Here is a 26,072-nt window from a genome sequence, read left to right on the forward strand (position 1 = left end):
TGTGTTTGTGCATGTTCATCCATGAACTCACTATAAATTTTCATAAAATCACTCAGAAGTCCCTAGTGAAAACTGTCGAGGTGCAGGCAGACTCATGTTACTACTGTCTCATGGCACCTTGCAGGGAGCACTGAAATCGTGGGCTACTTTAATACAGTCTAAAACGAGGCTGTGCATGGTTTTCAGTGAAATTGTGACGTCATCCCCACTACAGAGAGCAGCAAAAGCTTCATGTATCACATGCTGCTGTTACCAAGGTGAGGCAAAGCCTCATCCCATAGAGAGTCTGGTAGGATTTGATGGCAGGAAATAAACTCAGAACTAAAATCAATCACTTACAAACAAAGAGAATGATACAAAGAGCCAAGGAAAGCAAGAGCTGGCTTTTTTTTTTTTTTTTTTGAGAAGATCCACAAGACAGACAAACCACAGAGCCTATATCTAAAGTCCCAAATCAGAAATGAAAAGGGGGATATAACAAAGGACACTGAGTGAATTCAACAATCATTAGGGCTTACTTCAGAGGCCTTTACTACAGAAAAGTGAAAAATCTATTTGATACTGGTGATTTTTCTAACAGATAACAAATACCAAGTTAAATACAGATCTGGGAAGGTAATGAATAATTCCCATAAGAAAATAGATACAGTCATTAAAGGCTGCCACTCCAAAAATTAAAAATAATAATAATCAGGGCCACATGGCTTTAATGCATCCTTTCTACCAGACTTTTAATGAAGACCCAATAACAATAGTGCTTCAATTATTCCACTGAATTGAAAGAGAAGGAACATTGCCAAACTCCTTCCCTGAGTTTCTCCTTTTACCTAGAATTCCTAGGTCTGTTGCTTCTTCCATTGTCACCCCATCAATAGAACCATTTAAAATGGGATGTAATCGATGTCTGGAGCCTCATTCTTTCCCTTGACCTCCATGCGGTGTCCAGAAGGCATGCCTGTTCTCATGGACATGGACTCATCTCTTTTTGCTGCAGCAAGAAGAAAGCCAGCAGAGGAGGCAGGAGCTTACAAAGAATCAGTAGGATTTCTAGAAAAGAAGCATCCAGATCTCCATTCTGGCTTGCTCTCATGTGACTGGGTCCTCAGACACCAGCAGCCTTAGATGAGACCAAGGAAAGCTGTGCAGAGTCCTGGGTCCCCAGGTTCTTGACCTCCTGAGTGACAGCTGTAGACACGTCCTCCAGGGAATCCTTACAGCTGGTGACATCTGGACAAGGTGAACCAGATGCCAAAATGAGACATGGGAGAGAAATCCTAGACTGTTTGGAAGGAATCAGTCTCTGCTTTTGCTTCTGTCTCTGTGTGCCCTGCTGCTATGATGTTCATGGGGAGCTCTCATGCCAGTGGGTCTCCTCCTAATGTGTTTGTTGTTGCAGATGTCCTGGATGTTCTGGACCCCATCAGAACTCAGCCCGTGCTCAGTCACGTGGAGGTCAGCACCTTCCTGTCCATCAGGTTATGAGACCTGAGACAGTTGAGGTAACGGCAGTTGGCCTGGGTGAAGTGCTCACAGACTTGGACTCTCTTGCATGGCTGTGGCTTCAAGCAGATCTGTTTGTGGCTGTCTCCTTTGTAGTAACTTTTGCAGGAGAAAAGCATCCCCCTGTACCAGGAAGAAGGCCGGCTCCTCTTGGTTAAGCCCAGAAAGCTCATGATTCTTCAGGACCTGGAAGCTCTGTTCCTAAAAACTTGGTGTGGATATTTGCAGAGGTTTCTCTGGGATTTTGCATAATGACTCTGTCCCAGAAGTTTGAGCTTGCAGAGGCTTGGGCAATCTGTAGCATGGTCCCTGGATGCACTTGAGATTGAAGCCACAGGCTTCAGTAGTAGCCGCCACCTACAGCGTGATCCCTGCCTGATCTCCAGTCTCCAATAGGAATAAGCAGTCTTGCCCAGCAGCTCCTAGAGCTCTGCCTCTGGAGCCTGATCCTACTCTGCAGTTCCTTTAAGGTCATGCAGCCCCTGTGGGTCCACAGGATCTTGGTGATGAAACAGTCTGCCCCAGGATCCCCCATGGTGCACTATGGCTGCAGCTGCTCAGGCTTGTGAGCTGGACTCTGCTTCGTGGAGAAAGGAAACTGGAAAAGGGGATAACACATGAAATGGAAATGAAGAAAATAACCAGTAAAAATTAAAAGAATTAAAGTCATCATCTCAGGAGAATGAGTGGGAAGCCAGGTCCTTAAGCAGGCAGGTTCTCCACAACAATGCATGCTGGGTTCAAGACTGGACATGAGGTGCCCTGAGCTTGGGACTGCCAGGCTCCTACTGGGAAGAGAGCATTCTTCTTCATTTCCGTAAGTCTCTCTAGATTTCTTTTAAGGCTTTCATCTCATCATTGACTTTCCCAATGACCTTTTATGACAAGCCATTATGGTTAACAAGAATTAAGTAAGGGCTCATTGAGCTGTTGGTAGTTGGAGGTCTGGGGGAAGCCCTGGACAGAGAGATCTTGCCTGCCAGGGGTGGGATGTGCATGGTGGGAGGGACTAGTGGAGTGTCATTGGCCTCAGTATGCACAGGCTTGGGGCTGGTGCCTGGCTGCCTGGTGCGCCTCTGTGGCTACTTGGCCTGGGTCCCACCGCAGATGCCCATGGTGGTTGCTGGCCATTTGTGCTTGCTCTCCCTGTCCTCCGGGCTTCTGGCGGGGCTGACCACAGCCTTGAACATGGACAACCGTGGACAAAGTGGGCCGGAAATCGGAGGATCATGGGAGCATCTTCAACTTCCCCCTCCCCAAGCACTGGCAGTTGCAGCTGGAGGACAAGCCACTGTGAGTTTCCCCACATCCAGGCAGGTGTTCTGCACCACCAGGAGAGCAAGGGCAAGCACTGCTGCCACCAGTCCCACATGCGCAAGGCCTATTTGCTGACTGGCAGGGCTTCACTTTGCTCTGCCTGGCTCTGCTTTGCCTTGCTCTGCCCTGTGGGCTCTCACTTCTTTGGCCAAAGACTGTTGAGATCCCGGCTTGCCTCACCTTTCAATAGGCACCTCTGTGAAGTGAGGAGAACCAAAGGGACAGAAGGCTGACCTGGCCCTGGAGACTTGTGTCTCCCCCTCCACCAAAGTGCTTTCCTCAGTTCTCCACTCTGGTTTTAGTTTGCAGGGATCCCAGCAGGTGGCAGGCTTTGCTGAGCCTCCCCTGTGAGAAGGGGACAGTGGTGGGACTTATGGTTGTGGGAAGACTTTCAGGGAGATGCAGGCTTTCTCAAACTCTCCGACCATCCATCCAGTGCCCTCCCTGGTTCCCATTCCCTGTGTTTGTTGCGAAGTCACTTTTCGCTGTCCTGTGTGACTTTCCCTGCAGACTGGGCTCTCCTGCAGGAGATACTCTCACATGCTTCTTTAAAAGCCCCTGTTCCTCAGATCTAGATCAGCTGTGAAAACAGGCTTCTCCATGCCAGGGTGAGAGCTACCCCTCCCAGCTCAGAGCTGCAACACCATAGGATCCTCAGGCCCCAGTGCTGGGTGGGTCCCATGGAAGAGTTAGAGGAAAGCTTCCCTTCTGAGAAGTGACTTAACACAGAAGGTTCACAAGTGAAAGTCAACCCCCAAGTATTTCTTCCAGGAGAAAGCACTCAGCTCTCCCCTTTAAACAGTGTAGGCTCCCACATGGCCCAGTTTTGTGATTGGGGAAGATTTTCTGGAGCTTAGTTGGCCAGTCAGAGTGGGGCTACATTTTTTTTTTCTTTATTAACTTGAGTATTTCTTATTTACATTTTGATTGTATTCTCTTTCCCAGTTACCGGGCCAACATCCTCCTAACCCCCCTCTTCTATATGGCTGTTCCCCTCCCCATCCTCCCTCCATTACCACCCTCCCCCCAACAATCACGTTCACTGGGGGTTCAGTCTTGGCAGGACCAAGGGCTTCCCCTTCCACTGTGCCCTTACTAGGATATTCATTGCTACCTATGAGGTCAGAGTCCAGGGTCAGTCCATGTACAGTCTTTAGGTAGTGGCTTAGTCCCTGGAAGCTCTGGTTGCTTGGCATTGTTGTTCATATGGGGTCTCGGGCCCCTTCAAGCTCTTCCAGTCCTTTCTCTGATTCCTTCAACGGGGGTCCGGTTCTCAGTTCAGTGGTTTAATGATGGCATTCGCCTATGTATTTGCCGCATTCTGGCTGTGTCTCTCAGGAGCGATCTACATCCGGCTCCTGTAGGCCTGCACTTCTTTGCTTCATCCATCTTATCTAATTGGGTGGCTGTATATGTATGGGCCACATGTGGGGCAGGCTCTGAATGGGTGTTCCTTCTGCCTCTGTTTTAATATTTGCCTCTCTATTCCCTCCCAAGGGTATTCTTGTTCCTCTTTTAAAGAAGGAGTGAAGCATTCACTTTTTGGTCATCCTTCTTGATTTTCATGTGTTCTGTGCATCTAGGGTAATTCAAGCATTTGGGCTAATATCCACTTATCAATGAGTGCATACCATGTGTGTTTTTCTGTGATTGCGTTACCTCACTCTGGATGATATTTTCCAGTTCCATCCATTTGCCTATGAATTTCATAAAATCATTGTTTTTGATAGCCGAGTAATATTCCATTGTGTAGATGTACCACATTTTCTGTATCCATTCCTCTGTTGGGTTCTTTCCAGCTTCTGGCTATTATAAATAAGGCTGCTATGAACATAGTGGAGCACGTGTCTTTTTTATATGTTGGGGCATCTTTTGGGTATATGCCCAAGAGAGGTATAGCTCGGTCCTCAGGTAGTTCAATGTCCAATTTTCTGAGAAACCTCCAACTGATTTCCAGAATGGTTGTACCAGTCTGCCTTCCACCAACAATGGAGGAGTGTTCCTCTTTCTCCACATCCTGGCCAGCATTTGCTGTCACCTGAGTTTTTGATCTTAGCCATTCTCACAGCTGTGAGGTGAAATCTCAGGGTTGTTTTGATTTGCATTTCCCTTATGACTAAAGAAGTTGAACATTTCTTTCGGTGTTTCTCAGCCATTTGGCATTCCTCAGCTGTGAATTCTTTGTTTGCCTCTGAACTCCATTTTTTAATAGGGTTATTTGACTCCCTGCGGTCTAACTTCTTGAGTTCTTTGTATATTTTGGATATAAGCCCTCTATCGGTTGTAGAATTGGTAAAGATCTTTTCCCAATCTGTTGGTGGGGCTACATTCTTAATCCATACTCATTCACACAACAGAACATCTTCCTCCCCACCCAGGAGGCCTTGACTTGAACCCAGGTCCTTCCAGGACCAACAGACCTGAGAGAACAGATTGCAGCACAAGAGAGAAAAGAAGCCAGAATAGTTTAAACTGGAGAAAACCCCCATATAGGCCGTTTACCAAGTTTAGGGGTTTGCATATTGTGGACTTCAGAATCTTAAGGTCAGATTTTTCTGTTTAGAACTTATAGGTGAAGCTGAAGTCTACTGAGGGTGGGATCATCCCAGGCAGGGAGGGGATCTGACTCTGCAGGCCTGGCCACCCTCTGCATTCTCCCAAAAATAATTTTTAGTCAGCTGTAAATCTGAAGTGAAATTTGTTTTTTGTCAACTCAAACGGTTGACATTTCGAGTCTCACACACCATGTGAGAGACACACATTTATCCACAGGGGATTTGAACTTACTTCTATAGAAATGACTGTGGGCCAACAGAGGGAAAGCATTCTTGCCTTTAGCATTCTGTCTGTATCAGAGACTACATGGACTGGCTTCCTGGACAGACATGTCCAAGCAGACAGACATTGTAATGAGGGAAAACTTAGGCAAGAAATGACCTGGGGACAGTGATTTCAGATTGTGCCTTTAGCCAGGAATCTCTGTTGTCATTATGGCAAGCAGTCTTGGGCCTGCCAAAACTTGTCAGTATTTCAGGGCTCTTACAACTGCTCCAGGTACTTCTGAGGTGAAAGCCTTTCATTAAAAAAAAAAAGTTTATAGAGCAATATTTCTCCACCTGTGGGTGACAACTGCTTCACAGAGATTGCATATCAGATACCTTGTACATTATGACACATAAGAGTAGCAATATTATTTATGAAGTAGCAGTGAAATAATTTTATGGAGGGGATCATCACAGCATGAAGAGCTGTATTAAAGGGTTGCATCATTAGGAGTGTTTTGAACCACTGTCATAGAAGCTGACACATGGGAGCAGACTCCTCAGCTGAGTAGAGACCCACGACAAGGGATACTGTGTCCCACCCTAGAACCCAGAGGCAGAATCTATCCCAGGAGTCTGTGGGTCACCTTGTCTTAAATTCTCCCAGGGTCAAGAATAGCATTGATCATCTCAGCAGAGTCAGCTTGCACAGCCCACATCAGGCCCATGGCTTCCCTTTACAGAGAAGGATGTGGGTCTGAGTGACAGCCAGTGAGACTGAGGGGACCCTGACACTCATTTGCTTTGAGCTGTGGTTTCTTCACCTGTAAAATGGGGGTGTTTCTGCTGAATTGGGTTGTTGTGGAGATTAACAGAACATACAACCTGCTCAGTGTCTGCCTGGCATGGACCCTGCTGGTTAAATGGAAGCTGTCGATGATGACGAAATTAAAAGTAGAATTTCTAGCCAGATAGTGTTAGTTGTGGGGCGCCATACAAGTGTTCTAAGCATTTTCTGATTCTAAGACCGCCTCGCATTACAACCTAAGGCTCTTGATTTAAATTTTAAAAAAAGAATAAATATAAAATACCAATATGAAAAAATCATAATCAGAAATGAGCTAATTCCTGCGAAGTCATTTAGCTTTACATTTTCTGCTTCTATATTCCAGGCATCTAGAGTAGCACTATCCGAGATCCTAAAGCCTTCTATTATGGTGCTACCCATTCATTCCTCTCTCCTTGAGGACTTCTCAGGTGACTTACCAGAATCAGATGGCTTTTAAGATTGTTCCCATCAGGTGCGATCTCTTTGTCCATGGGCCTTGCCCAAAGCTGCAGGGCCAACCTGTTGTTTTACAATCCAAAATTCCAGACATTAAGTTTACCAATGAAGTTTCAGGAGTCAGATGCTGAAGTCAAGTAAAGCTCCCAACTGTCTTTCCTGATTCACTGACCTCCCAGAAGAAGAGCAGTCCTGTTCCCTCTGAACACTTTCTTAAAAATCCTTTAACTCAAAAACTTTCCATTGGTTTAGTTATCTAGATTTCCTTTCACGTTGTGTCTTGATCTGCTGGACCTAAGTGCACTTTTTACCTTTGCCATAAATGTGTGTGGTAGGTGAGCCATACCGTAATTAAGTCCATGTTTACATGAATAAACAACTCTTGCTTTAAATGTCTGTGCCATGGCCCTGCTATACCACACACTAGTTTTTCAGTAAATAATACATTCTTGGAGATCACAGTGTGATCAAATATTTTGTAACATGACTTAGTAACGTTCCCTCGATTTTATAAATCAATTTCTTTGACGAGGATTCTGGGTGTTGTCTGTCAGGTCTGAGTGCATCATCTTGGGAATCCCAAGGAACATCAAACTTGGGCTTTTGAAACTGTTGCATATGGCCAACCCGGAGCAAAAACCACCCAGGAATCTACTGATACTTGACACACATTAATTCACCTGCCTTTTTCATATAGTTTATGGCAAGAGGTCACCATTCTTGACCTTGTTTCATTATAAAACGTGGACCTAATTGTAAGAGTTGGGATCAAGGAGATCACCCCACAAATCACAAAATACCCATCTCAGATAATCATGTATGGTTTATTGAATACAAAACATCCATGAATTTCAGGACAGAATTAAAAGTCCAAACCTAAGGATAATAGAATAGAAGAGAATTTAGATTTCCAGTTCACAGGTCCAGTAAGCATATTCAGTAAATCATAGCAGAAAACATCCATAAGGTAAAGGAAGAAAAGGCCATGAAGGTACAACAGCCTACAGAATGCCAATTTAATCATACCAGAAACAATTCCTCCATTAACATAATAATTAAAACACTGAATGCACAGATCAAAGAAAGATCATTAGAAGGGGTAAGGTATAAATAACCAGTAACAAATAAGTTCAGACCTATCTGAATTACACCAGACTTCTCAACAGAGACTCCAAAAGCCAGAAAATCTTGGGCAGATGTAATGCGGACCAAGGATCCTATACCCAGCATAATTCTCAATCACCATAAATGGAGAAACCAAAATATTTCATGACAAAACCAAATTTTTTTTTTTTGGTTCTTTTTTTCGGAGCTGGGGACCGAACCCAGGGCCTTGCGCTTCCTAGGTAAGCGCTCTACCACTGAGCTAAATCCTCAGCCCCAGACAAAACCAAATTTAAACAATATTTTTCTCTAAGAAAGCACAACAGAGGATTGTAGTAGGGAAACTCCAAGACAATGAGCTAAACTATACCCAAGAAAAACCAAGAAATGAATCATCTCTCAATAATTTCAAAAAATGAAGCACACAATCACCATTTCACCCATAACCAGAAAAAGAAGAGAAAGCAGCAACTATTGGTCTTTAATATCTAACCAGACCCTCTGTCACCAATCCCCCAGCTCCTAGGGAATAAACTGCCAGCCAAAGTATATACAGGGTCTATGGTTCTAGGTAACTGTGTAGAAGAGGACTGATTTAAGTGGCACCCACGTGGCGGGAGGCCATTGACTACGCTGAGGCCTGTTGCCCACCAAAAGTAGATGCTGGAGTTGTGAGGTGGGAATGGATATGTGTAGGTGGGGGAACACTGTCATATAGGCAAAGCTGAGCAGAAATGGGATGTAAGATATGATGAGGGGAGTGTGGAAAGCAGGACAACAGTTGAAATGTAAATAAATAAAATAACCAATTAATAAAAAAATAGCCAAAAATAAAATAAAAAGTGAAAAGGTAAAAGAAAACTTACACCAAAACAAAACAAAAGAAATCCTTGTAGTGGATTGGCCTAATTCTGCTTGTATTTTAATGCTAATATGTAGAACTCAAGACTGGTTAACCTCCAAAAACTGACCCTGCTCCCAGTTAACTGTGATTATAAAGAAGCCAACAGCCAACAGCTGCACAGTAGAGAGATGGGGGAGGTGAGCTTTGAAGGCTTTGCTAGAGAGGATCATGAGGAGGGAAGAAGGAGGAAGAAGCTGCCAGAGAATAAAGGAAGAACATGTGTGATGGAGAGGAGAGAGGAAGAGGACAGCAGCCATGGTTAAGGGAGAGGAGAGCCTGGTCCTGAGGGCTGTCCAAGTGCAACAAAGAGCAGCCAAGATGCTACACAGTCAGTAAGAGTTGAGCGTTATTGTTTGGAAAGTAGATCTGATACCATGGAGGGCAGGCAGCTGCCCAGCTACTGTGCTGATCAAGGCATATGATGAATAAATTTACAAAATATGTATAACCAGTAAGGAGCTCTATAGAGGATCCTAAAAGGAATACTTTAGTTTGAAGAGAAGGATAAAATACCAGAGGAAACAGGAAATAATTTAACAAAACTAGAACAGTCAATCAAAAGAAGCCAATAAAACCCACAAAAATTAACAAAATTAAATACATAGGTTTAAATAATATTTGCACGTCACTTAACTCAATTCCCCAGTAAACAGACATACATTTAGCCAGAAAGAGGATCACCATCATGAGAGATGTAGAGGATATACTAGGGAAACAGACCTAAGACACAGGTCCCTATAGCAATTCTATGCAGTTTCTCTATCCAGCTGACAGAATAGATTTCAAACCAATCCTGTCCAGAAGATGTAAGGACATTCATTTCATACTTTGCAATTACCAAAAGATACTACAATTCTAAATATATACATATTAAACACAGCAGTCACAAATTTAAATATATAATTATCAGATAGATCTGAAATTACCCATTAGCTATAATAGTGGTTGTGATTGTTTTTAATAGTCTATTCCGACCACTTGGCAGATCACATGCAAATAAACAAAAGAGGAGGAGCAGAATTCAGTGACATCATCAGTCAAATGGACCTAACAAACTACACTGAACTATACATATATTTTCTATCAGCCTGTGGATCTGTCTCCAAAATTGACCACGGATTAGGACACAGAACAGCCCTCAGGAAAGATAAGAAAGCTGAAGTAGTGTCATGCATTCTATCTAAGCACAAAGGAATCAAACTGGTATCACACAATAGAAAGTGCAGTCAGTACACACTCTCGTGGAAGGTCAGCAACACAAACAACACACTACTGAAAGGGCCAAGGGAGAAACACATAAGGAAAAATTAAAATCCTAGAAATGAGTGACAATGAAAACACAACCACCACAGATCTATGCGATACAACATAGTTTTAGGAATTATGTTGCAGTCAGCAAAGCCAGAGCAGTGGACCCATCTAATCCCTTTGTCATGCATCAGAAGTAGAGAATGTGGAGTGTGCCCTGTTGGGTTACTGCCTTGAACTGGCTCACCACATTCCCAATTTCCCTTTGCAATGATAACATATTTTGGCATTACACATTGGATGTATGCAATTTGCCTTTTGATTTCATAGGGGAATAATTAAGGGACTTCCTGGAGTGTCGAAAAGCACTGTGGATAAACTGTGTAGAGACCGAAAGACTACAGGGGTTTTGGAAGCTGAGCTAATGTATTTTTATTATGATATGTTTAAGAATCTATGGGGAATTGGGAGTGGAATATGGTGATTTGAATGATAATGGCCCCCATAAACTCACATATATGAATGTTTGTTGCTGGTTAGTGGAAATATTCGGGAAGAATTATAAGATACGGATTTGTTGGAGGAGTGTATGGGATTGGGCTTTGAGGTTTCCAAATTCAACACCATCTATAGTTAACACTTTCTCTGTCTCCGACTTGCACATAAGATGTAAGCTCTCAGTCAGTTCTCTAGAAACATGGTGTCCTACCTGCTGCCGTGTGCCCCAGCATAATATTCATAGACTCATGATCCTTGAAACTGTAAGCTGAAATAAACTCTTTCTTCTACAAGTTCCCTTGCTCATGGTGTCTCTTCACAGCATAGAAAAGAAACTAAGATTGGAAGGAACAGTTAAGTGAAAAATTTCTCAATAATATCCTGGAAAATAAAATTCAGACATTTACCAAAAGTGTCAGGTACCGTGATCAAGCTGGCTTGACTGCAGAGGTGCAAGAATGTTTCAACAAATACAAATGAATAAACAATTCACCACAGAAAACCAAGAACAGGAAACACATGATCACTGAAGTAGAGGCAGACAATCTCTTTGGCAAAATCCCACAGTGATTAATGCAAAAGTCCTGGAGAATCTGGGATATGGAGAAGACATACCTTAACATTATAAAGGCGATATGCAAGGCCAACAGCATCCTAACTGGAGGAAATCATAATGGATTTCCACTAAAATCAGGAATAAGTCACAGATGTTCATTCTTTTCATCTAATTCAACTAGTATGTGAAGTCTTATCCAAACAATATGACAATAGAGAGATGGAAAGGCATGTTAATATGAAAGAAAGCAGTCAGAGTATTCTCATTTGCCGGCGATATGATCCATATATAAAGACCACTACGAAACCACTAGCAAACTCGTATGGCTCATGGACACATTCACTAAAATCACAGTAAAATCAATAGAACTCCTGTATACCAACAATAAATATGACGAAAGAAGCCAAGAAAACAAACCCATTCAGAATAAAAATCTTGTAATATCTAAGGAAGTAAAGACTTGTTAAAATGAAATCATTAGGAAAAAAAAAAAACTGAAGAAACCAGAAAATGAAGAGGCCTCTCATTTTCATGTATCAGTATGATTTATATTATTATATCGAATCCTACCAGAGTCATCTACAGGTTTAAATCCATCCCATTATAATCCCAATACAGATCTTCATGGGAATGAAAAAAAAATCTCAGAACTCACATGAAAGCACAACTGAGCAGGGCAGTCAGACACTGCTAACTAATAAGACAGTAAAGCACTGCGGGAGGCATCACCTTTAATGATTTCACCTTCATTTTGGGGAATAGTAAAAAAGAAAAACCAGCATGTTAATATCATGAGAGCAGACACAGTGCCTAATGGAATAAAATTGAAGAGCCTGATATTGGCCTATGTTCTTATCAGCATTTGGGTTTTGAGAAAAAGGAAAACAAACAAACAAAACAAAAAACTCACAACCCCCCCTCCCACCACCACACACAAGTGCAGTTTTCAACCTGTGGGTTGCAAGCCCTTCAGGGAACAACCACATATGAGACATACTTTATACATGCTATTTACATTACAATTCAAAACAGTAGCCACCTTACATTTATGACTTAGCAATGAAATAATTTGGTAGTTGGGGTTGGTTACCACAATGTGAAGAACTGTATTCCTTGAGTTGTTCTTGGTCATAGTATTTTTCTGCAGTAACAGAAATGTGACTGATATATAAACTGGTACCGAAGTGAGTGGAGATGTTTGTGAGGAATCTCTTGATTTTTTGGAGGAGGGTGGGAGACTTTGGATTGGGAAAACTGTTGAATTATTTAAGGAGATCTTAACAGTTCTTTTAGTTTGCCACATGGGAGACATAAGTATTGTGAGTCTGTGCAAAATAGAGCCTCTCTGATGAAACTTCAAAGGATGGCAGGAACTCAATTGGTGACTGGCTTAGAAGCAATTGATATAATTTTGGCAAACAATCTGTCTCTTTACTGCCTGTTTACTAAGAAGTGACCTGAAGATAAATAAAAAGCTAATTGACTAATTGTTTTGAGCAAACTTCAAGGGGTAGATATCCGGTGACCTTCCTCATATGGTAAGAATGTATGTTTGTATTTTTCATTGTTAATGTAGCCAGGACTTCAGTTAATCCCGCCACATTCAGGGTCTGGACGCGTAGGAAACTGCAAGATCTCCCAGGATTTGGAAAATGTCCCAATTGTTGTAAGGTCCCCAAAACATGTTGTCACCCCACATACATTGGGAAGCAACTTAAAGGAACATGACCCCCTCATTCTCAAGAGGAAGGGTGGGTGGGTGGTTATTTGTCTGCCGTGGGCTGTAGATGATTATTGTCAGTTAGGGGGTTGGTTGCAAGTTCTTACTGGCCATGGTCAGGGAGGAAACAGTAAAGCAGATTCGAATCAGGGGTGTCTTTCTTCCTTTCTCTTTCTCTCCTCAATTCTCTGTCTAATGTTGTGGGAAATCAGGAGAAGGGACTAAAATGACAAAATCATAGATCACTGTATCTCTATTTATACTAGAAAGCAATACCAAGTCTCAAATATTTTAGGATGGCATGGATTTTTGAATGATGATAGAATTTAAAATTGTACTTGCATAAATGATTCAATTCATTTTTAAGATATAAGTATATGCAACTTATTCACAATGTGGTGTAAAATTCTAATTTTATAAAATTACTACTGCACACTGCCGTGGATAATTACGGAATTCAAGCTAGTACTTTCCAACTATAAATAATCAGTCTTCCAGTCATGTTAGGTACTGCTTTAGTTAGGTACAGAAATAAGCTTTATTTAACTTCCTGTGTATGTTTTTAAAGTTAAGTAGGAAGTAAATCCCTTGGGAAAAAAAGCCACATTTGTCCACTGAGATAGACATTACATACAAAGGTGGTTCTCAAATCATTAGAGATCTGAAGAATCTGCCATTTCAGATGTCCTAATAGTTAAAGGCTTTTCACAGTGGGAGAGACCTCAACTCCTGGTAGTGTCCCCAATCTATTCTGAAAAAGATGATGGGCTCTAAAGAACCATTGGGTGAAATACTACCTACTTACCTCTACTGCTGCCAGAAAGCTGTCCAGACTGTGCAGAAGTTGATCATGGGGAAGTCTGTGTCCCAGTTTTTGGAAAAAAAAATAGGATAGTCCTTCAAGTGACCTGCTTCAAAGGATTGTTGTCAGAGCTCCTGGCCCAGTGAGTTGAAGGTGGATGCCACAGTGACACAGGAATATTTGCTGACTGACTCCCAGGGTAGCCAACCATTTCTGTTATTTCTTAGGTTTGGAAGCTGTTTGCTCTGAATTTCCTTTTTTTCAGGAATATTTCTCCTCCTCAGATCTTGGATGGGGTTGAAGATTAGATAGTTTAGTCTTAACCTTTTCTTGTTATGAGAATCAGAAAAACAAACTTGTTCACCATCGTGCAGAAATGTGACAGCCAGGAACCTGGACAGGAACAGGGTGGACATGGGAGGCTCAGAAAGCAGGGCTCTATGGACAGTCCACAGCAGTATCAAAACTCCTGTGATAACCGCTCTGGCACCATAAGTCCTGAGAGAGGATGGGGATGCCAGGAGAGTGTGCGTGGTCTGCCCACTGCCTGGGACTTTTAAAAGCTTGTACCACCCCCGAGCACATAGAAGAGCTTGAGCAGAAAGAGGCCGATGCCCAGAAGCCGCTGCTGTGGTAGGAGGCAGTTATGGCGGTTGGAGGTGGGGGTAGAGGTGGAGGAGGGATGGGAGAAGACCGAGGAGTTTCCCCAAAAGACAAGAACAGACACCATCCTTACTACTCCAGAACCCACGCCAATCCCACACCACCCCTAAAATGCCCAGTCCACTGCCAAACCTCCCCATGCCAAGCATTCACAGCTTCATCCCCACTGTGCTTATTTCTTATTTTTTTTAACTTCTTATTTATTCTCTGTGAACCTCACATCCTGCAGCTCAACTCCATTCATCTGCCCTTCCCTCAGGTCTGCACTTCACCCTTGCATCCTGCTCTAAATCAGAGCAAAAATAATCTTCATGTGGAAGCTGAATAAAGAAAAAGAAAAAGAAAATTTGTATGCAAAAAATGTGTCAAATTTTAAGGATGAAAGACATAAACGCTTAAATTGTTTGGAATTAATGAAAGTACATTTGGTCTCAGAAGACTTATTATGGTTAATAAATGCAAGTTATGATAGATAAGGGATACAAAGCTTAAAAAGTGATAGAAAATGATTTAGGTACAAAATTTTAGACTAATATAATTTAGATAATGAAGTACCTTCTCCAATTTTGCAAAATACGAATGGACAGAATATTGTGACAGTAATTCTTACCTGATGCATCTCATAAGTTTTCTTATTTTATCTAGCTTATTAATGTTAAATTAAAGGTATTTCTTGGAGTAAAAGGGGAAATGCTGAGGTCACCTCCCTTTGTACTAAGGTGTGTCAACTTTCAATTGTTAGTTCTGTACTGGCAGTGAGCTAAGTGCTGGCAGGATTTCTCTTGTCATTTCTATGTCCCATCATCAGGTTTGCTATTTTGTGGATGTTTGTCCTTCTCACCAGCTCAACACAAGCTAAGAGATGTATCAGGTGTTGTCTCACTGCCGACTGGATGTAATAAAGATCTGATGGCCAAGAGCTGCGTCAGGAAGTATGTGGGCAGAACTTCCGGGCATAGAGAGGGGCATAGGCAGAGGCAAGCTGAAGCAGGAGATTCAGAATAGACATGGGCAGGAAGAGATATGGAACAGACCACGGCAGAGGGGTAAAGAGCTAAGCAGCAGGTGGGTCTCAATGGTAGAAAAATGGGGTTAATTTTTAGAGAAGATGAGGGACTGCCCAGTGAAAGGCCTAAGATTCAAACTATGTTCGAATTCTCCATGTCCCATTTACATCTCAGGCAGCTCTGTGAAAATAGTACACAATACAGTATTAACATGGCTTTGAGCCTGTGGTTTGGTTACTTTTGGTCACTGTTCCTCAAGACTGCAGGAGAAGGAACAACACACAGGGCAAACACATGAAAACCATGTGCAGCTTAGAGTGGAAAAGATCACTAAGAAGTTTAATGTCACAGCAAAGTCATGTGCTGAAGAGGAGGGTGACATAGTTAAGGAGATGAATGTTATTAACGATAAGCCTCCTGCCTCTGTGCTGGAGAGAAGTGGAAGATGTCCTCAAGGCAAGACTCTTACCAATTAAAGTTCCAACTTGGAAAAGGGAGCTCAATAGATTTCGTGCTCCTACAAAGCAAGTGCATAGGGAAGCTGCTGCAGTTGTCATCCAAGCAGGCAGCTGACAGGTCAGTGCACCTCATGTGGCACAGAATTTGGAGGAAAAAAGATTTTAAGATTCAGGATGACATGAACAGGACCAGGCGACTCTCGCATTTATGTTTTTATTATTTGAGGCTTGAATTAGAATTATACTCATAGTCTCATGTTTTTTAGTTTTCTTTCATTATTTTATCTACATTTCCAATTTATCTCCCACTCCATGTTCCTCTACATGACCCCCTCTTCTGTCCCCCCACACCCTCTCCCTATGAGATTGCTCCTCCACCCGCCAATTCACTCCCACCTCAGAGGCCTAAGTTCCAATATCATGGTTCATGAAGCTTCCTCAGAAACAAGGTTCTCCCGTCCCAGTGATCCCAGATAAGCTAGTCCTCTGCTACATATCTACCTGGAGACATGGGCACACCCTGATTCTTTTATTAGTTACCTTAGTTAAGGTGTCTCTTCACAGCAATAGAGCAGTGACTGACAGGCTTAAATTCACTTTGCATCCCAATTGCTGTCCTTTCTCTTGTTACTTCTCTCCCACAGTTCCTCCCCAATGTCCTCACACCATCTCCTCTGAGAGAGTAGAGGAATATCCCTCAGAGTGTGCCTCCACCAAGACACATCAAGTTTTTGTAGGGCTGGTGCACCTTCTCCCACTGAGGCCAGGGAAGACACCTGAGTTAGGGTATCAGATTTCACAGACAGGCAAACCTTTGGGGATAGCCTCGGCTCCAGTTACTTACAACAGTGTATGTAATACTGTATTAAACTTAGTAAGGTTTATTTACCTTCACCTAGCAACTCATCCTGGGAAACAGTGCTCTGGCCTGATGCTTTTGTGTTCAGCCCTATCTTCCTCTTTCTTCTGTGCTTACCACTGTAACACAGGAGAAGCTTCTAATATTCATGTTGCCAGATCTTTCCGGTCTTGGGGGATAATTCTATTCTGAGTTGTATATGGATTTAATATCTTCTTTACGTATGATGAATGTATACTTCAGGAAAGGACTGCTTCCTTGTTTCTATTAAGATCTAATATGACGAAAGGATTCTGATTAATATTCCAGAATCGTAGGCCACCAGGTTGGTATGTCATCACTCGCTGAAGTGAGGTGAATTTTATAACACCTTTTGGCCACCCACTTTCAATGTCATTATGTGGTATTGCCTTAGGCTCTTTTCTACATTCCCCTGCCTTTGGCTGAGTATATGTTTGAGGTCTCTCTGTGACTGTGCAAAGAAGTAAGAGCTAGGGCTGGGCCACAAAATAAGAAAGTACTTGTTCATCCAAAAACAAAAACAAAAAACAAACAAACAACCAAAAAAGGCTCTAGGGTAAAATATTGGTGCTAGTGCTGAACTGAACTGCCGGAGGTAATTTTTTTTAAAGTAAGTAACTCTATCTTGGGGCTGAAAATATGAATCAAATATCCTGCAACCTAAGTTTGCAATGTTGCCTGCATTTTATAAATCAAGTCTGACCACCGTTTTGGTTCTTTCCAATCATGTCTGAGTGCATCATCACGGGAACCCCAAAGAAAATCAGAAATGGGTCCTTGAAGCTGATGCACAGGGCCAGTATAGACCTGAATATTACAGAGGACACCTTGATTCTTAACACAAGGGATCATTTCTCCATCCCTCTTGTCACATAATTTATGACAAGATGTCACCTTTCCTAACCTTAGCTTCTTTTCCTAAGTGCTGCTGAAGGGAAGATTTGGTGTCAAGAGGTCTGGACTCAGACCACAGGAACACTGAATTCATTTAAATAGGTGTAGTTTATTGAATGCACACTCCAATACATTTCAACCAGAGCAACAGCTCACAACTGTGTACTGGACATTGCTAGGCCCAGCTCATTGCAAAATCCACATGGGCTAAAGCACAAGTGCTGGAAATGCTGCTGTCTATGGGCCCTGACTCGGGTCATTTTACACATAATTGTTCCTATTTTCCTTGAATCTAATGGGTCCTATGTGAAGCTCATAGTTGGGGAACTTGTTAAGATTAACAAATCGTAACATACAGAATATAACAGGGTATGTGACCAGCACCACACAGTTCAATAGGTTTTTTTGTTTTTTGTTAGTTTGTTTGTTGGCATCCATGATGTGGAGGCGTATTACAGAACAATAGGAAAGAGCTGGCTGCTGTGTAACAAATTTGCTGCTATTAAGGTAGGTACGGGGGCAAGACCTCAGCAACAGCCCTTAAGATGGAAAGGAGATGATGTGTTTGATACCTGAAAGGAGCTGCCTCAGCTGTGTTTCTCTGCCTGCTCAGTGCCCATTCACCATCACTCTGTCCCTGAAGAGGACCTCAAGGTCTGCCCCCTGCTGCCTGTGAGCCAGGACTAGGCACAGAAAGGCAAGGCCACAGCACTGGTTTCCAATTCCTCAGTAATGCTGGATTTCCAATAATGTACTTGTATACACAAATACAGTGTGGTAAGTTACAATATATACTAATCATTTCTTACATAGGACAACAGTTGATTGACTAAAACTAATTCTATTTTAAAAAAAGAAAAGAATCCTGGCTCTTGTGGAAATATACAAAGAAATATCTACGATGGTGGGCAATGAATTCTGCCATGGACTGAACTCAGAAAGGTGGGGTTGTGAGAAAGATGCATGGTCAAATAGCCCACCAGGTTCACATTGTGTCAACTTGATTTAATCTAATGACAAAGAAGTGGAGTATCTCTGATGGCTTCCTTCTAATCCCTTGAAAGGATCCCTGGGGATTGGCCTCAGTACATCACACTTCTTGATGGGGCAACAACACTCAAGGAAGCTTGAGATTGTCATAGGCACAGTATTATGCTACTTATACAAAGCAGATAATACTACGATGTTCAGATGATGATATCCATTTGTATGCACTCTTAAGGTGAACCTAAGGAAAGAGAGATCAAGGTCCTTAGAATGGAAAGATCAGTCCCAGTTTTTTTTTTTCTACCATTCCAAACTGAACGACTGGTAGGGAGAGAATGGTAGATAATCGAGAATTGGTGGATGATGCTTTGAATGCAGGGTGGGTTTCTGTGCTGGTTTTAGACAGGGTCTCAAGTATCCCATGTTGCCCTCTCCCTGGATGGCCAGGTTCACTTTGAGCTCAGATAAATCTCCTTCCACTTTCCAATAGATAGGCTTACAAGAGTGGCTTCCAAGGACTGTGAGGACAGCATTAGCCTTTGACAGTTGAGGTGTGTAACCCACAACTATAGTTTTAGCCACGTTTTCCCATGTCTACCAGCTATTTCAGATTGTTGCTGTTCTATGCCTGACAATCGGGGACACAGAAAAAAAAACTGATAGAGAGCAAGGACATGGTGATCACATCCTTACCTCTTCTGTACGTTCTGGATGAGGTTTGTTAAAATTCCAATATTGCAAAAAGCTTTATATAGGGCCCATCTCATCAAGGGTCACTGTGTACTGTTCTATCTAAAATGTCTAATCAGAACTGACTACCATATAACACTTCCTGCAGTCCTCATATGAGAAACTTGGGATTTTGTTTTGACTTTTTCTTTTCTCTGTCTCTCTTATTTTTTGCTATATAAGTTGAGAGAAAGATAGTTAGGGCCATGAATTTGCCCCCAAAATTTGAACTATGGATGTGATCAATCAATGTTAGTGTGTGCATTCTGTAAAGTATTCATTTTTCACTATGATAGATGCTTTTGTGTTTGGTGTGGTGGCCATTTCCCAGTGTACAGGTGCTGGGACCTTGCTCTATCCACTTAATGATGTTTATAGCCTCATTTTAGACCTTTCTGTGCACCCCCTATATCTCTTGACTATTTTATTTTTCTGATAGAAGCTCATGGTATATCTTACTCAGGCCTGTCAGCAGTGCTCCTTTGGCGACATTGGTGCAGAGAGGAGAACCCCACCACCAGCATGAGGTTCCCTTCACTGGTGGCTCCAATATTGCACTTTCCTCTGCCAACTGGTCTCCACACTTTTCCTAGCATTTAAAGACTTCAACTCTTTCTCCTAAGGAATATTCTGGCAATTGTCGATTGCTAAGCACATGACTTCATGAGTGTTCCCCTAACACACACCCATGTTGTAACCTACCATGCAGACTATTTCTTGATGTGATATAAAGCACCTGTACAGAATGAGACAGGAGAACTTTTGACTGCATATTCAAGCTGGTGTGAAATCTCAGGAAGTTTTAATGGCTGACATTGGTGAATGAGGACGATTTGAGTTAGGATGAGACATTTTTGGGCAAGATATGAAAAGAAACATTCATTTAGATGCATAGGAATTACTAAGGTTTTTTATAATCAAGCCTTGAGGAAAATTTGGCTTTGGAAGCAGGAGATGCTCAGTGGCTCTGCCCCAGGAAAGGCTCCTGGAAAGGGCACCTCTGCTTATGCTCAGTACAGGGAGAACATTAGCAGGGAGACAAAGTCTGCTCCCCATGACATCAGCTGTCCCTTCTTGGACATTCTATTGTCTCCTAGAGAGTTCTGGCATCCTCTGTGATGTCACCAGACATCAGTGACAACCAGTGCCCTAGTTTCTCTCAGTCTGAGTCTGGCAGTTACAAGCTAAGACATGTTTTCCCGTCTTCGCAAGCGTTTTGGGAGGGGGAACGTCGATTGTGGACAGACTAGAGTGAAGGAATCTGGCCTTTTGTCTCAAAGTAATGATGGACAAAGACAGCACTTCTGGGGAATGTTTAGTAAGTTCTGGGCAATATATTTTGAGTTCCCTGTCAGGGGGGCTGCAGGCTTAAGCTGACCTTTCTAGCAATGGGCCACAACAACTGGAGCATCTGAAAAGGAATTGAATTTTCATGAATATCACAATTCCTGAAAGTCAGGATTTCAGAACTTTAGTTTCCCCAACCCCACAGGGAGTATATGGTAAGGCCAATGCTATTATCCTGTGAATTTCTGGCCTTTACTTTTACAGTGAATTTGTTAGGTTACATTGATATAATAACACGATCAGGAGTCATGGAGGGTCCACCTTTTCTGAGTTTAGACAGGGCAGCAATGTATTTCACTCTCATTGCTTCTTTAAATACAGTGGATATCTGACAATAGTAACAGGGAGAAAATTGTGCTCCAGGCAATAAGCTTATGTTCTTAGACGACCTCTGATTTCTTCTAACTGGCAGGGTCATCATTAGCTTTATATATTAGAGGTTGTGTGTTACAAACATTTTTCTAAAATACCAAAATGTTTGGAACATGTGGACCAAGATTCAGCCTGTAACCTATTGGAACTTCTGGGGCATTTGTTATTTCATATAGGGGAATTGATAAGTCTATTGAACATGTCCTTCCTGGAAATGTGTTTTAAATCCAAAGTTGTTGGCCTAGAGTATCAGGGTAGGACATCTGAGTGTCTCCAATCACTCAAGTTTAGTGGATGGTGAATTTATCATCTGAGTTCTGAAACCACATGGGTGAGGGTCCTGAAATAAAGCTGTACCCTGTTCAGTTGATGATAATCCTGGAGAAGCCATCTCCATGGTACATGTAAGCACGTGATTTCCGGCATAGGGAACACCTGGCTGCTTACATCTCTTGGTCTCTATAGAGTAGTGGGAGAACTGAGATCCACTGAGGACGCCTCTTAAGGATAGACCAATCGCCTAGCAGTGACACTGGGTTCCAGGCTTGTTCTCCTGTTTAGGCCTAACTGTGGTCTATGTACACTCTATGCATTCTCCCCATGCAGGTTCACTTGTGTTCTTCTACCTACAGACACTGGGAGAGAAACATCATCCCCTGGCACTGAACTAAGCGAGAATCAGGCCAAGAAGGAAAAGGAGAGGCTGATTAAAGAGCTGCAGCTCATTACCGAGGAGAGAAATGACCTGAGAGATCGCCTGAGGTTTCTGACAGAGAGATCCATGAAGAACAGGTATGAATCGCTCCAAATGCTCTTGTTTCATTCCTGGGTCTGCAAGGTCACCTTCATCTTATCCTATTAAGGTTTTGGGTTCTAGAAAGCTGTGCATCCCTAACCACCCTGTGCTAAACCTCACCTCCCATATAGAGGAGATTCAGAACCTTGACCCTTCCTGAGGAGCGAGATGGAAAATGGACTCATCTGCTTCCATTTATTGAAAAGCAGAACTTGTGGTCTGAATGAAGAATTCGGGGATAAAGTCAGGGAGAGTGAGTGTCTAGTGTGCATTTGCAAAGCCCTTGACAGCTGGTGGCTTTGCAAGATTGTAATTGCAGTGAGTTTATGGTGAGTCTCTGTACTTGCTAGGCAGGGACTGAGTGCTGGAAGATCCAGGCAGCAACCTGAGGGGCCTGGTCCCAAACAGTTCATCTCAATGCTTGACTAGAAGTTGTCAGGCTCAGGCCTGTTTGTTATTGTCTGTGTGTCTGTGGGAGCCCCTCGGACACAGCAATGGTGCATGAATTTCTCCTGGTTCTCACAGTGCTCTCTGTTTCCATATTTGCTTTTCTCTTTCTCTGACTCTGTTTACATTTCTCTTTGTTTTGTGGGTGTGTCTCAGTCTGAGTCTGTGTGTGCATACATCCAAATGCATATGCACAACTGTTATATGTTTATATTTCCCTCCACACCCGGAATATAGGAGTCTATGTCTTGGCCTAAGTATTTTTTTTTTTATTCTACTCAAAAATATTCTTTTTCTTTCCCTTTTTTTCTTTTTTTTTTTTTATTAACTTGAGTATTTCTTATATACATTTCAAGTGTTATTCCCTTTCCCGGTTTCCGGACAAACATCACCCTCCCCACTCCCCTTCCTTATGGGTGTTCCCCTCCCAAACCTCCCCCCATTGCCACCCTCCCCGCATAGTCTAGTTCACTGGGGGTTCAGTCTTAGCAGGACCCAGGGCTTCCCCTTCCACTGGTGCTCTTACTAGGATATTCATTGCTACCTATGGGGACAGAGTCCAGGGTCAGTCCATGTATAGTCTTTAGGTAGTGGCTTAGTCCCTGGAAGCTCTGGTTGCTTGACATTGTTGTACATATGGGGTCTCCAGCCCCTTCAAGCTCTTCCAGTTCTTTCTCTGATTCCTTCAACGGGGGACCTATTCTCAGTTCAGTGGTTTGCTGCTGGCATTCGCCTCTGTATTTGCTGTATTCTGGCTGTGTCTCTCAGGAGCGATCTACATCCGGCTCCTGTCGGTCTGCACTTCTTTGCTTCATCCATCTTGTCTAATTGGGTGGCTGTATATGTATGGAGCACCTGTGGGGCAGGCTCTGAATGGGTGTTCCTTCAGTCTCTGTTTTAATCTTTGCCTCTCCCTTCCCTGCCAAGGGTATTCTTTTTCCTCATTTAAAGAAGGAGTGAAGCATTCACATTTTGATCATCCGTCTTGAGTTTCCTTTGTTCTAAGGATCTAGGGTAATTCAAGCATTTGGGCTAATAGCCACTTATCAATGAGTGCATACCATGTATGTCTTTCTGTGAGTGGGTTAGCTCACTCAGGATGATATTTTCCAGTTCCAACCATTTGCCTACGAATTTCATAAACTCGTTGTTTTTGATAGCTGAGTAATATTCCATTGTGTAGATGTACCACATTTTCTGTATCCATTCCTCTGTTGAAGGGCATCTGGGTTCTTTCCAGTTTCTGGCTATTATAAATAAGGCTGTGATGAACATAGTGGAGCACGTGTCTCTTTTATATGTTGAGGTATCTTTTGGGTATATGCCCAAGAGAGGTATGGCTGGATCCTCAGGCAGTTCAATGTCCAATTTTCTGAGGAACCTCCAGACTGATTTCCAGAATGGTTTTACCAGTCTGCAATCCCACCAACAATGGAGGAGTGTTCCTCTTTCTCCACATCCTCTTGGCCTAAGTATTTACCTGTAACACTTTCATGGTGATGTGAATGCTTTGTTCTGGGAGCCCCAAGGTCAACAGCACAGTTCTTTGCTTATGTGGCCACGTTTGCCTGTATATTTGTATTCGTTGTGCAGATTATAATTTTGGGATGATATATGGTCTGTTATCAGGACAGGAAAAAGTAAATCACAGGATTCTGGGTGCATTGGGGGTGGGGGAGCATGGAGAGGTGTGGCCTAGGCTCTTGATAGCTCAACTGGCTGGACTGCAGATTTCCTCTTGATTGAATAAAGGGAGCCAGGGAACCCTCCATCTGGATGCCGAGATTCTGGTGTGCTGGACGCAGAAAAACATGTTTCTGAAGCTGAAGAAGGTCCAATATGTAGAATTCAGAAGGTGTCCTTCCAGGACTGGTGTAGTACAGGACCCACCCTGAGTTCATATCTTCCTAAATGCTGATGTTCATTGTATTCTATCATTTGGGGCCAGGCCACACTTCAGGCCAAATCCATATTATGAAGACCTGGAGAGAATGGAGGAGGCGGTCATGTCAATTCTGCACAACTTAGAGATGGAGAACACTGAGATCCATGAGAACAACCGTAAGCTGAAGAAGGAGATTACCTTCTCTAGGTAAGTCCTGGTCAGAAAGGCTGTCACCTGTGGAATGCTATTTCTGATTTCTTTGTTCTGGATTGGACGGTCTTCAGCTCTGGTTCTATATCTTGTGCTGTTTACACATCAGTGTGCCAGGGTCATCAGGACTCAGTTTTCAGTTCCATAAAAGACTGTTACTCATCCCAGGATTATCTAGGCATCTGCAGAAGGCTCTAGATAGAACAGCACTGATTGACGTCAGCAGAATGTTATTAGGCTGACCTGGGCCTCTGGGGTCATACCAGGTTTTACAACACTCAGTGCGTGGACCACAGGGTTAGCATGACCTTCTCTTGGTTCTACTGACCTCTTTTGCGGGTGTTTGCCAACTACTAATTGATGTTGGCCCCATGCATTGGGCTTTCATGGATAGTTATAGAACCATGTTCTTTTTGAGAGATGTGGACACTAATTGGTACTCAGGCCAAGCAAACAATTTATTCTTCCCCGAATTAACTCTTTGTGGTTTGTGCAGCAGCATTATGTGTATCGAGATGTATTTTATTAAGTCTTCATGGGTATCTGGGACCTGGTAGAGTTAGTGGGACTTGGGAGTAGGAATGGGAGAAAGGGGCAGCATGATCTTACTATGCAGACTGTATTTCCAGAAACCTGCTCAGCCAGCTCCTGATGGAGAACACATGTAGGAAGAAGTTGCTCCCACTGAAGCAGGAGAGCAAGGAGGGACATCTTGAGTGTGCAATGAACCAGAAATATTTGGTTGACTTCAACAAGAAAGATAAAGACCAGCAACCTCCAGACCCAGCATCATCAGGTACGGAGGAGCAGCTGTTAGCTTAACAATATCTGATAAAATTTGCCAATTTGATACATCTTTGCTCTCTCCTACCACCTTTCTAATTTACACACACAACCTGCCAACCACCTCATGTAATGGAATTTTTCATTTCTCTGCCTATGCACAAGAATTCTGGGAAGTCAACCACTTTTCAGAAACTGAATTATTTTGCAAGTATATTTTGCTGCCACTTTTGAAGCTGCATTATAGAAATGGTGACAGATCAATAACATATCACATTATTGCACATGCACGTGATAGATTGGATGCTATGTAGAGTTTTGAACATGTTCTTGGTTCTTGAGAAATGACAAGTGGTCATGTGACTTCTTGTGTAGGAAGCACCTTTCCGGGATAAGAACCAAGTGCAAATGTCAAATTAGTACTTGTCATTGGCTTTAACCTTGGTGACATATGGACATCTCCTTTCTTCCTGCAACCCAATGAGGTCCCTTCCATTGCCCTGTTCTTGGTTTGCACTGGTATAAGTCTGGGTCCCATATTGGCAGCCCACATTACTGTGAGGGTTGCTGGAGATTTCCCCTGCCCACAGAGTTAGCAACAATGATATCAGTTAAAAGGTCCATGTTGACTGTCCAATAGAACTGAGGTGGTAGAAGGCAGCATTCTGACAGCTGGCTTGCTTTTCAACACCAAATCAGTGTCTGAAAAACTGCCTTCCTCTCCCAGGTCTCAGAAAGTGCAAGAGAGCTGGAATTGGACACACAGCAGTAAGAGAGCTTCCTGAAGAATAAGTTGCTTTCTCACGAGTCCCTGATGACAAACATCCTGAACGGTAACAACATTGGATGAGTATTCTTCCTCAGAGTTAATTTGTCATTTCTTAGAGACCCTAAATTTATATAACACTAAGCCAGCCT

At 42.8% G+C, this 26,072-nt stretch overlaps 1 protein-coding gene and 1 pseudogene across 1 annotated transcript in view; one reads left to right on the forward strand and one right to left on the reverse strand.

Annotated features, from left to right (window-relative positions):
* Positions 1-25,621, forward strand: part of LOC134483188 (uncharacterized) — a 341,330-nt gene extending 315,709 nt beyond the window's left edge. The window contains exons 2-4 of the mRNA XM_063278455.1: positions 21,666-21,825; positions 24,225-24,368; positions 25,001-25,621. Coding sequence (XP_063134525.1) covers positions 21,666-21,825; positions 24,225-24,368; positions 25,001-25,193 — 497 coding nt within the window. The 3' untranslated portion in view covers positions 25,194-25,621. The remainder of the gene's footprint in view (positions 1-21,665; positions 21,826-24,224; positions 24,369-25,000) is intronic.
* LOC134483410 (zinc finger CCCH-type antiviral protein 1-like) lies at positions 826-2,281 on the reverse strand (annotated as a pseudogene).
* Positions 25,622-26,072: the final 451 nt, after the last annotated feature.

This window comes from Rattus norvegicus, chromosome 19 (assembly GCF_036323735.1).
Source record: "Rattus norvegicus strain BN/NHsdMcwi chromosome 19, GRCr8, whole genome shotgun sequence".
Taxonomy (NCBI): Eukaryota; Metazoa; Chordata; class Mammalia; order Rodentia; family Muridae; genus Rattus; species Rattus norvegicus.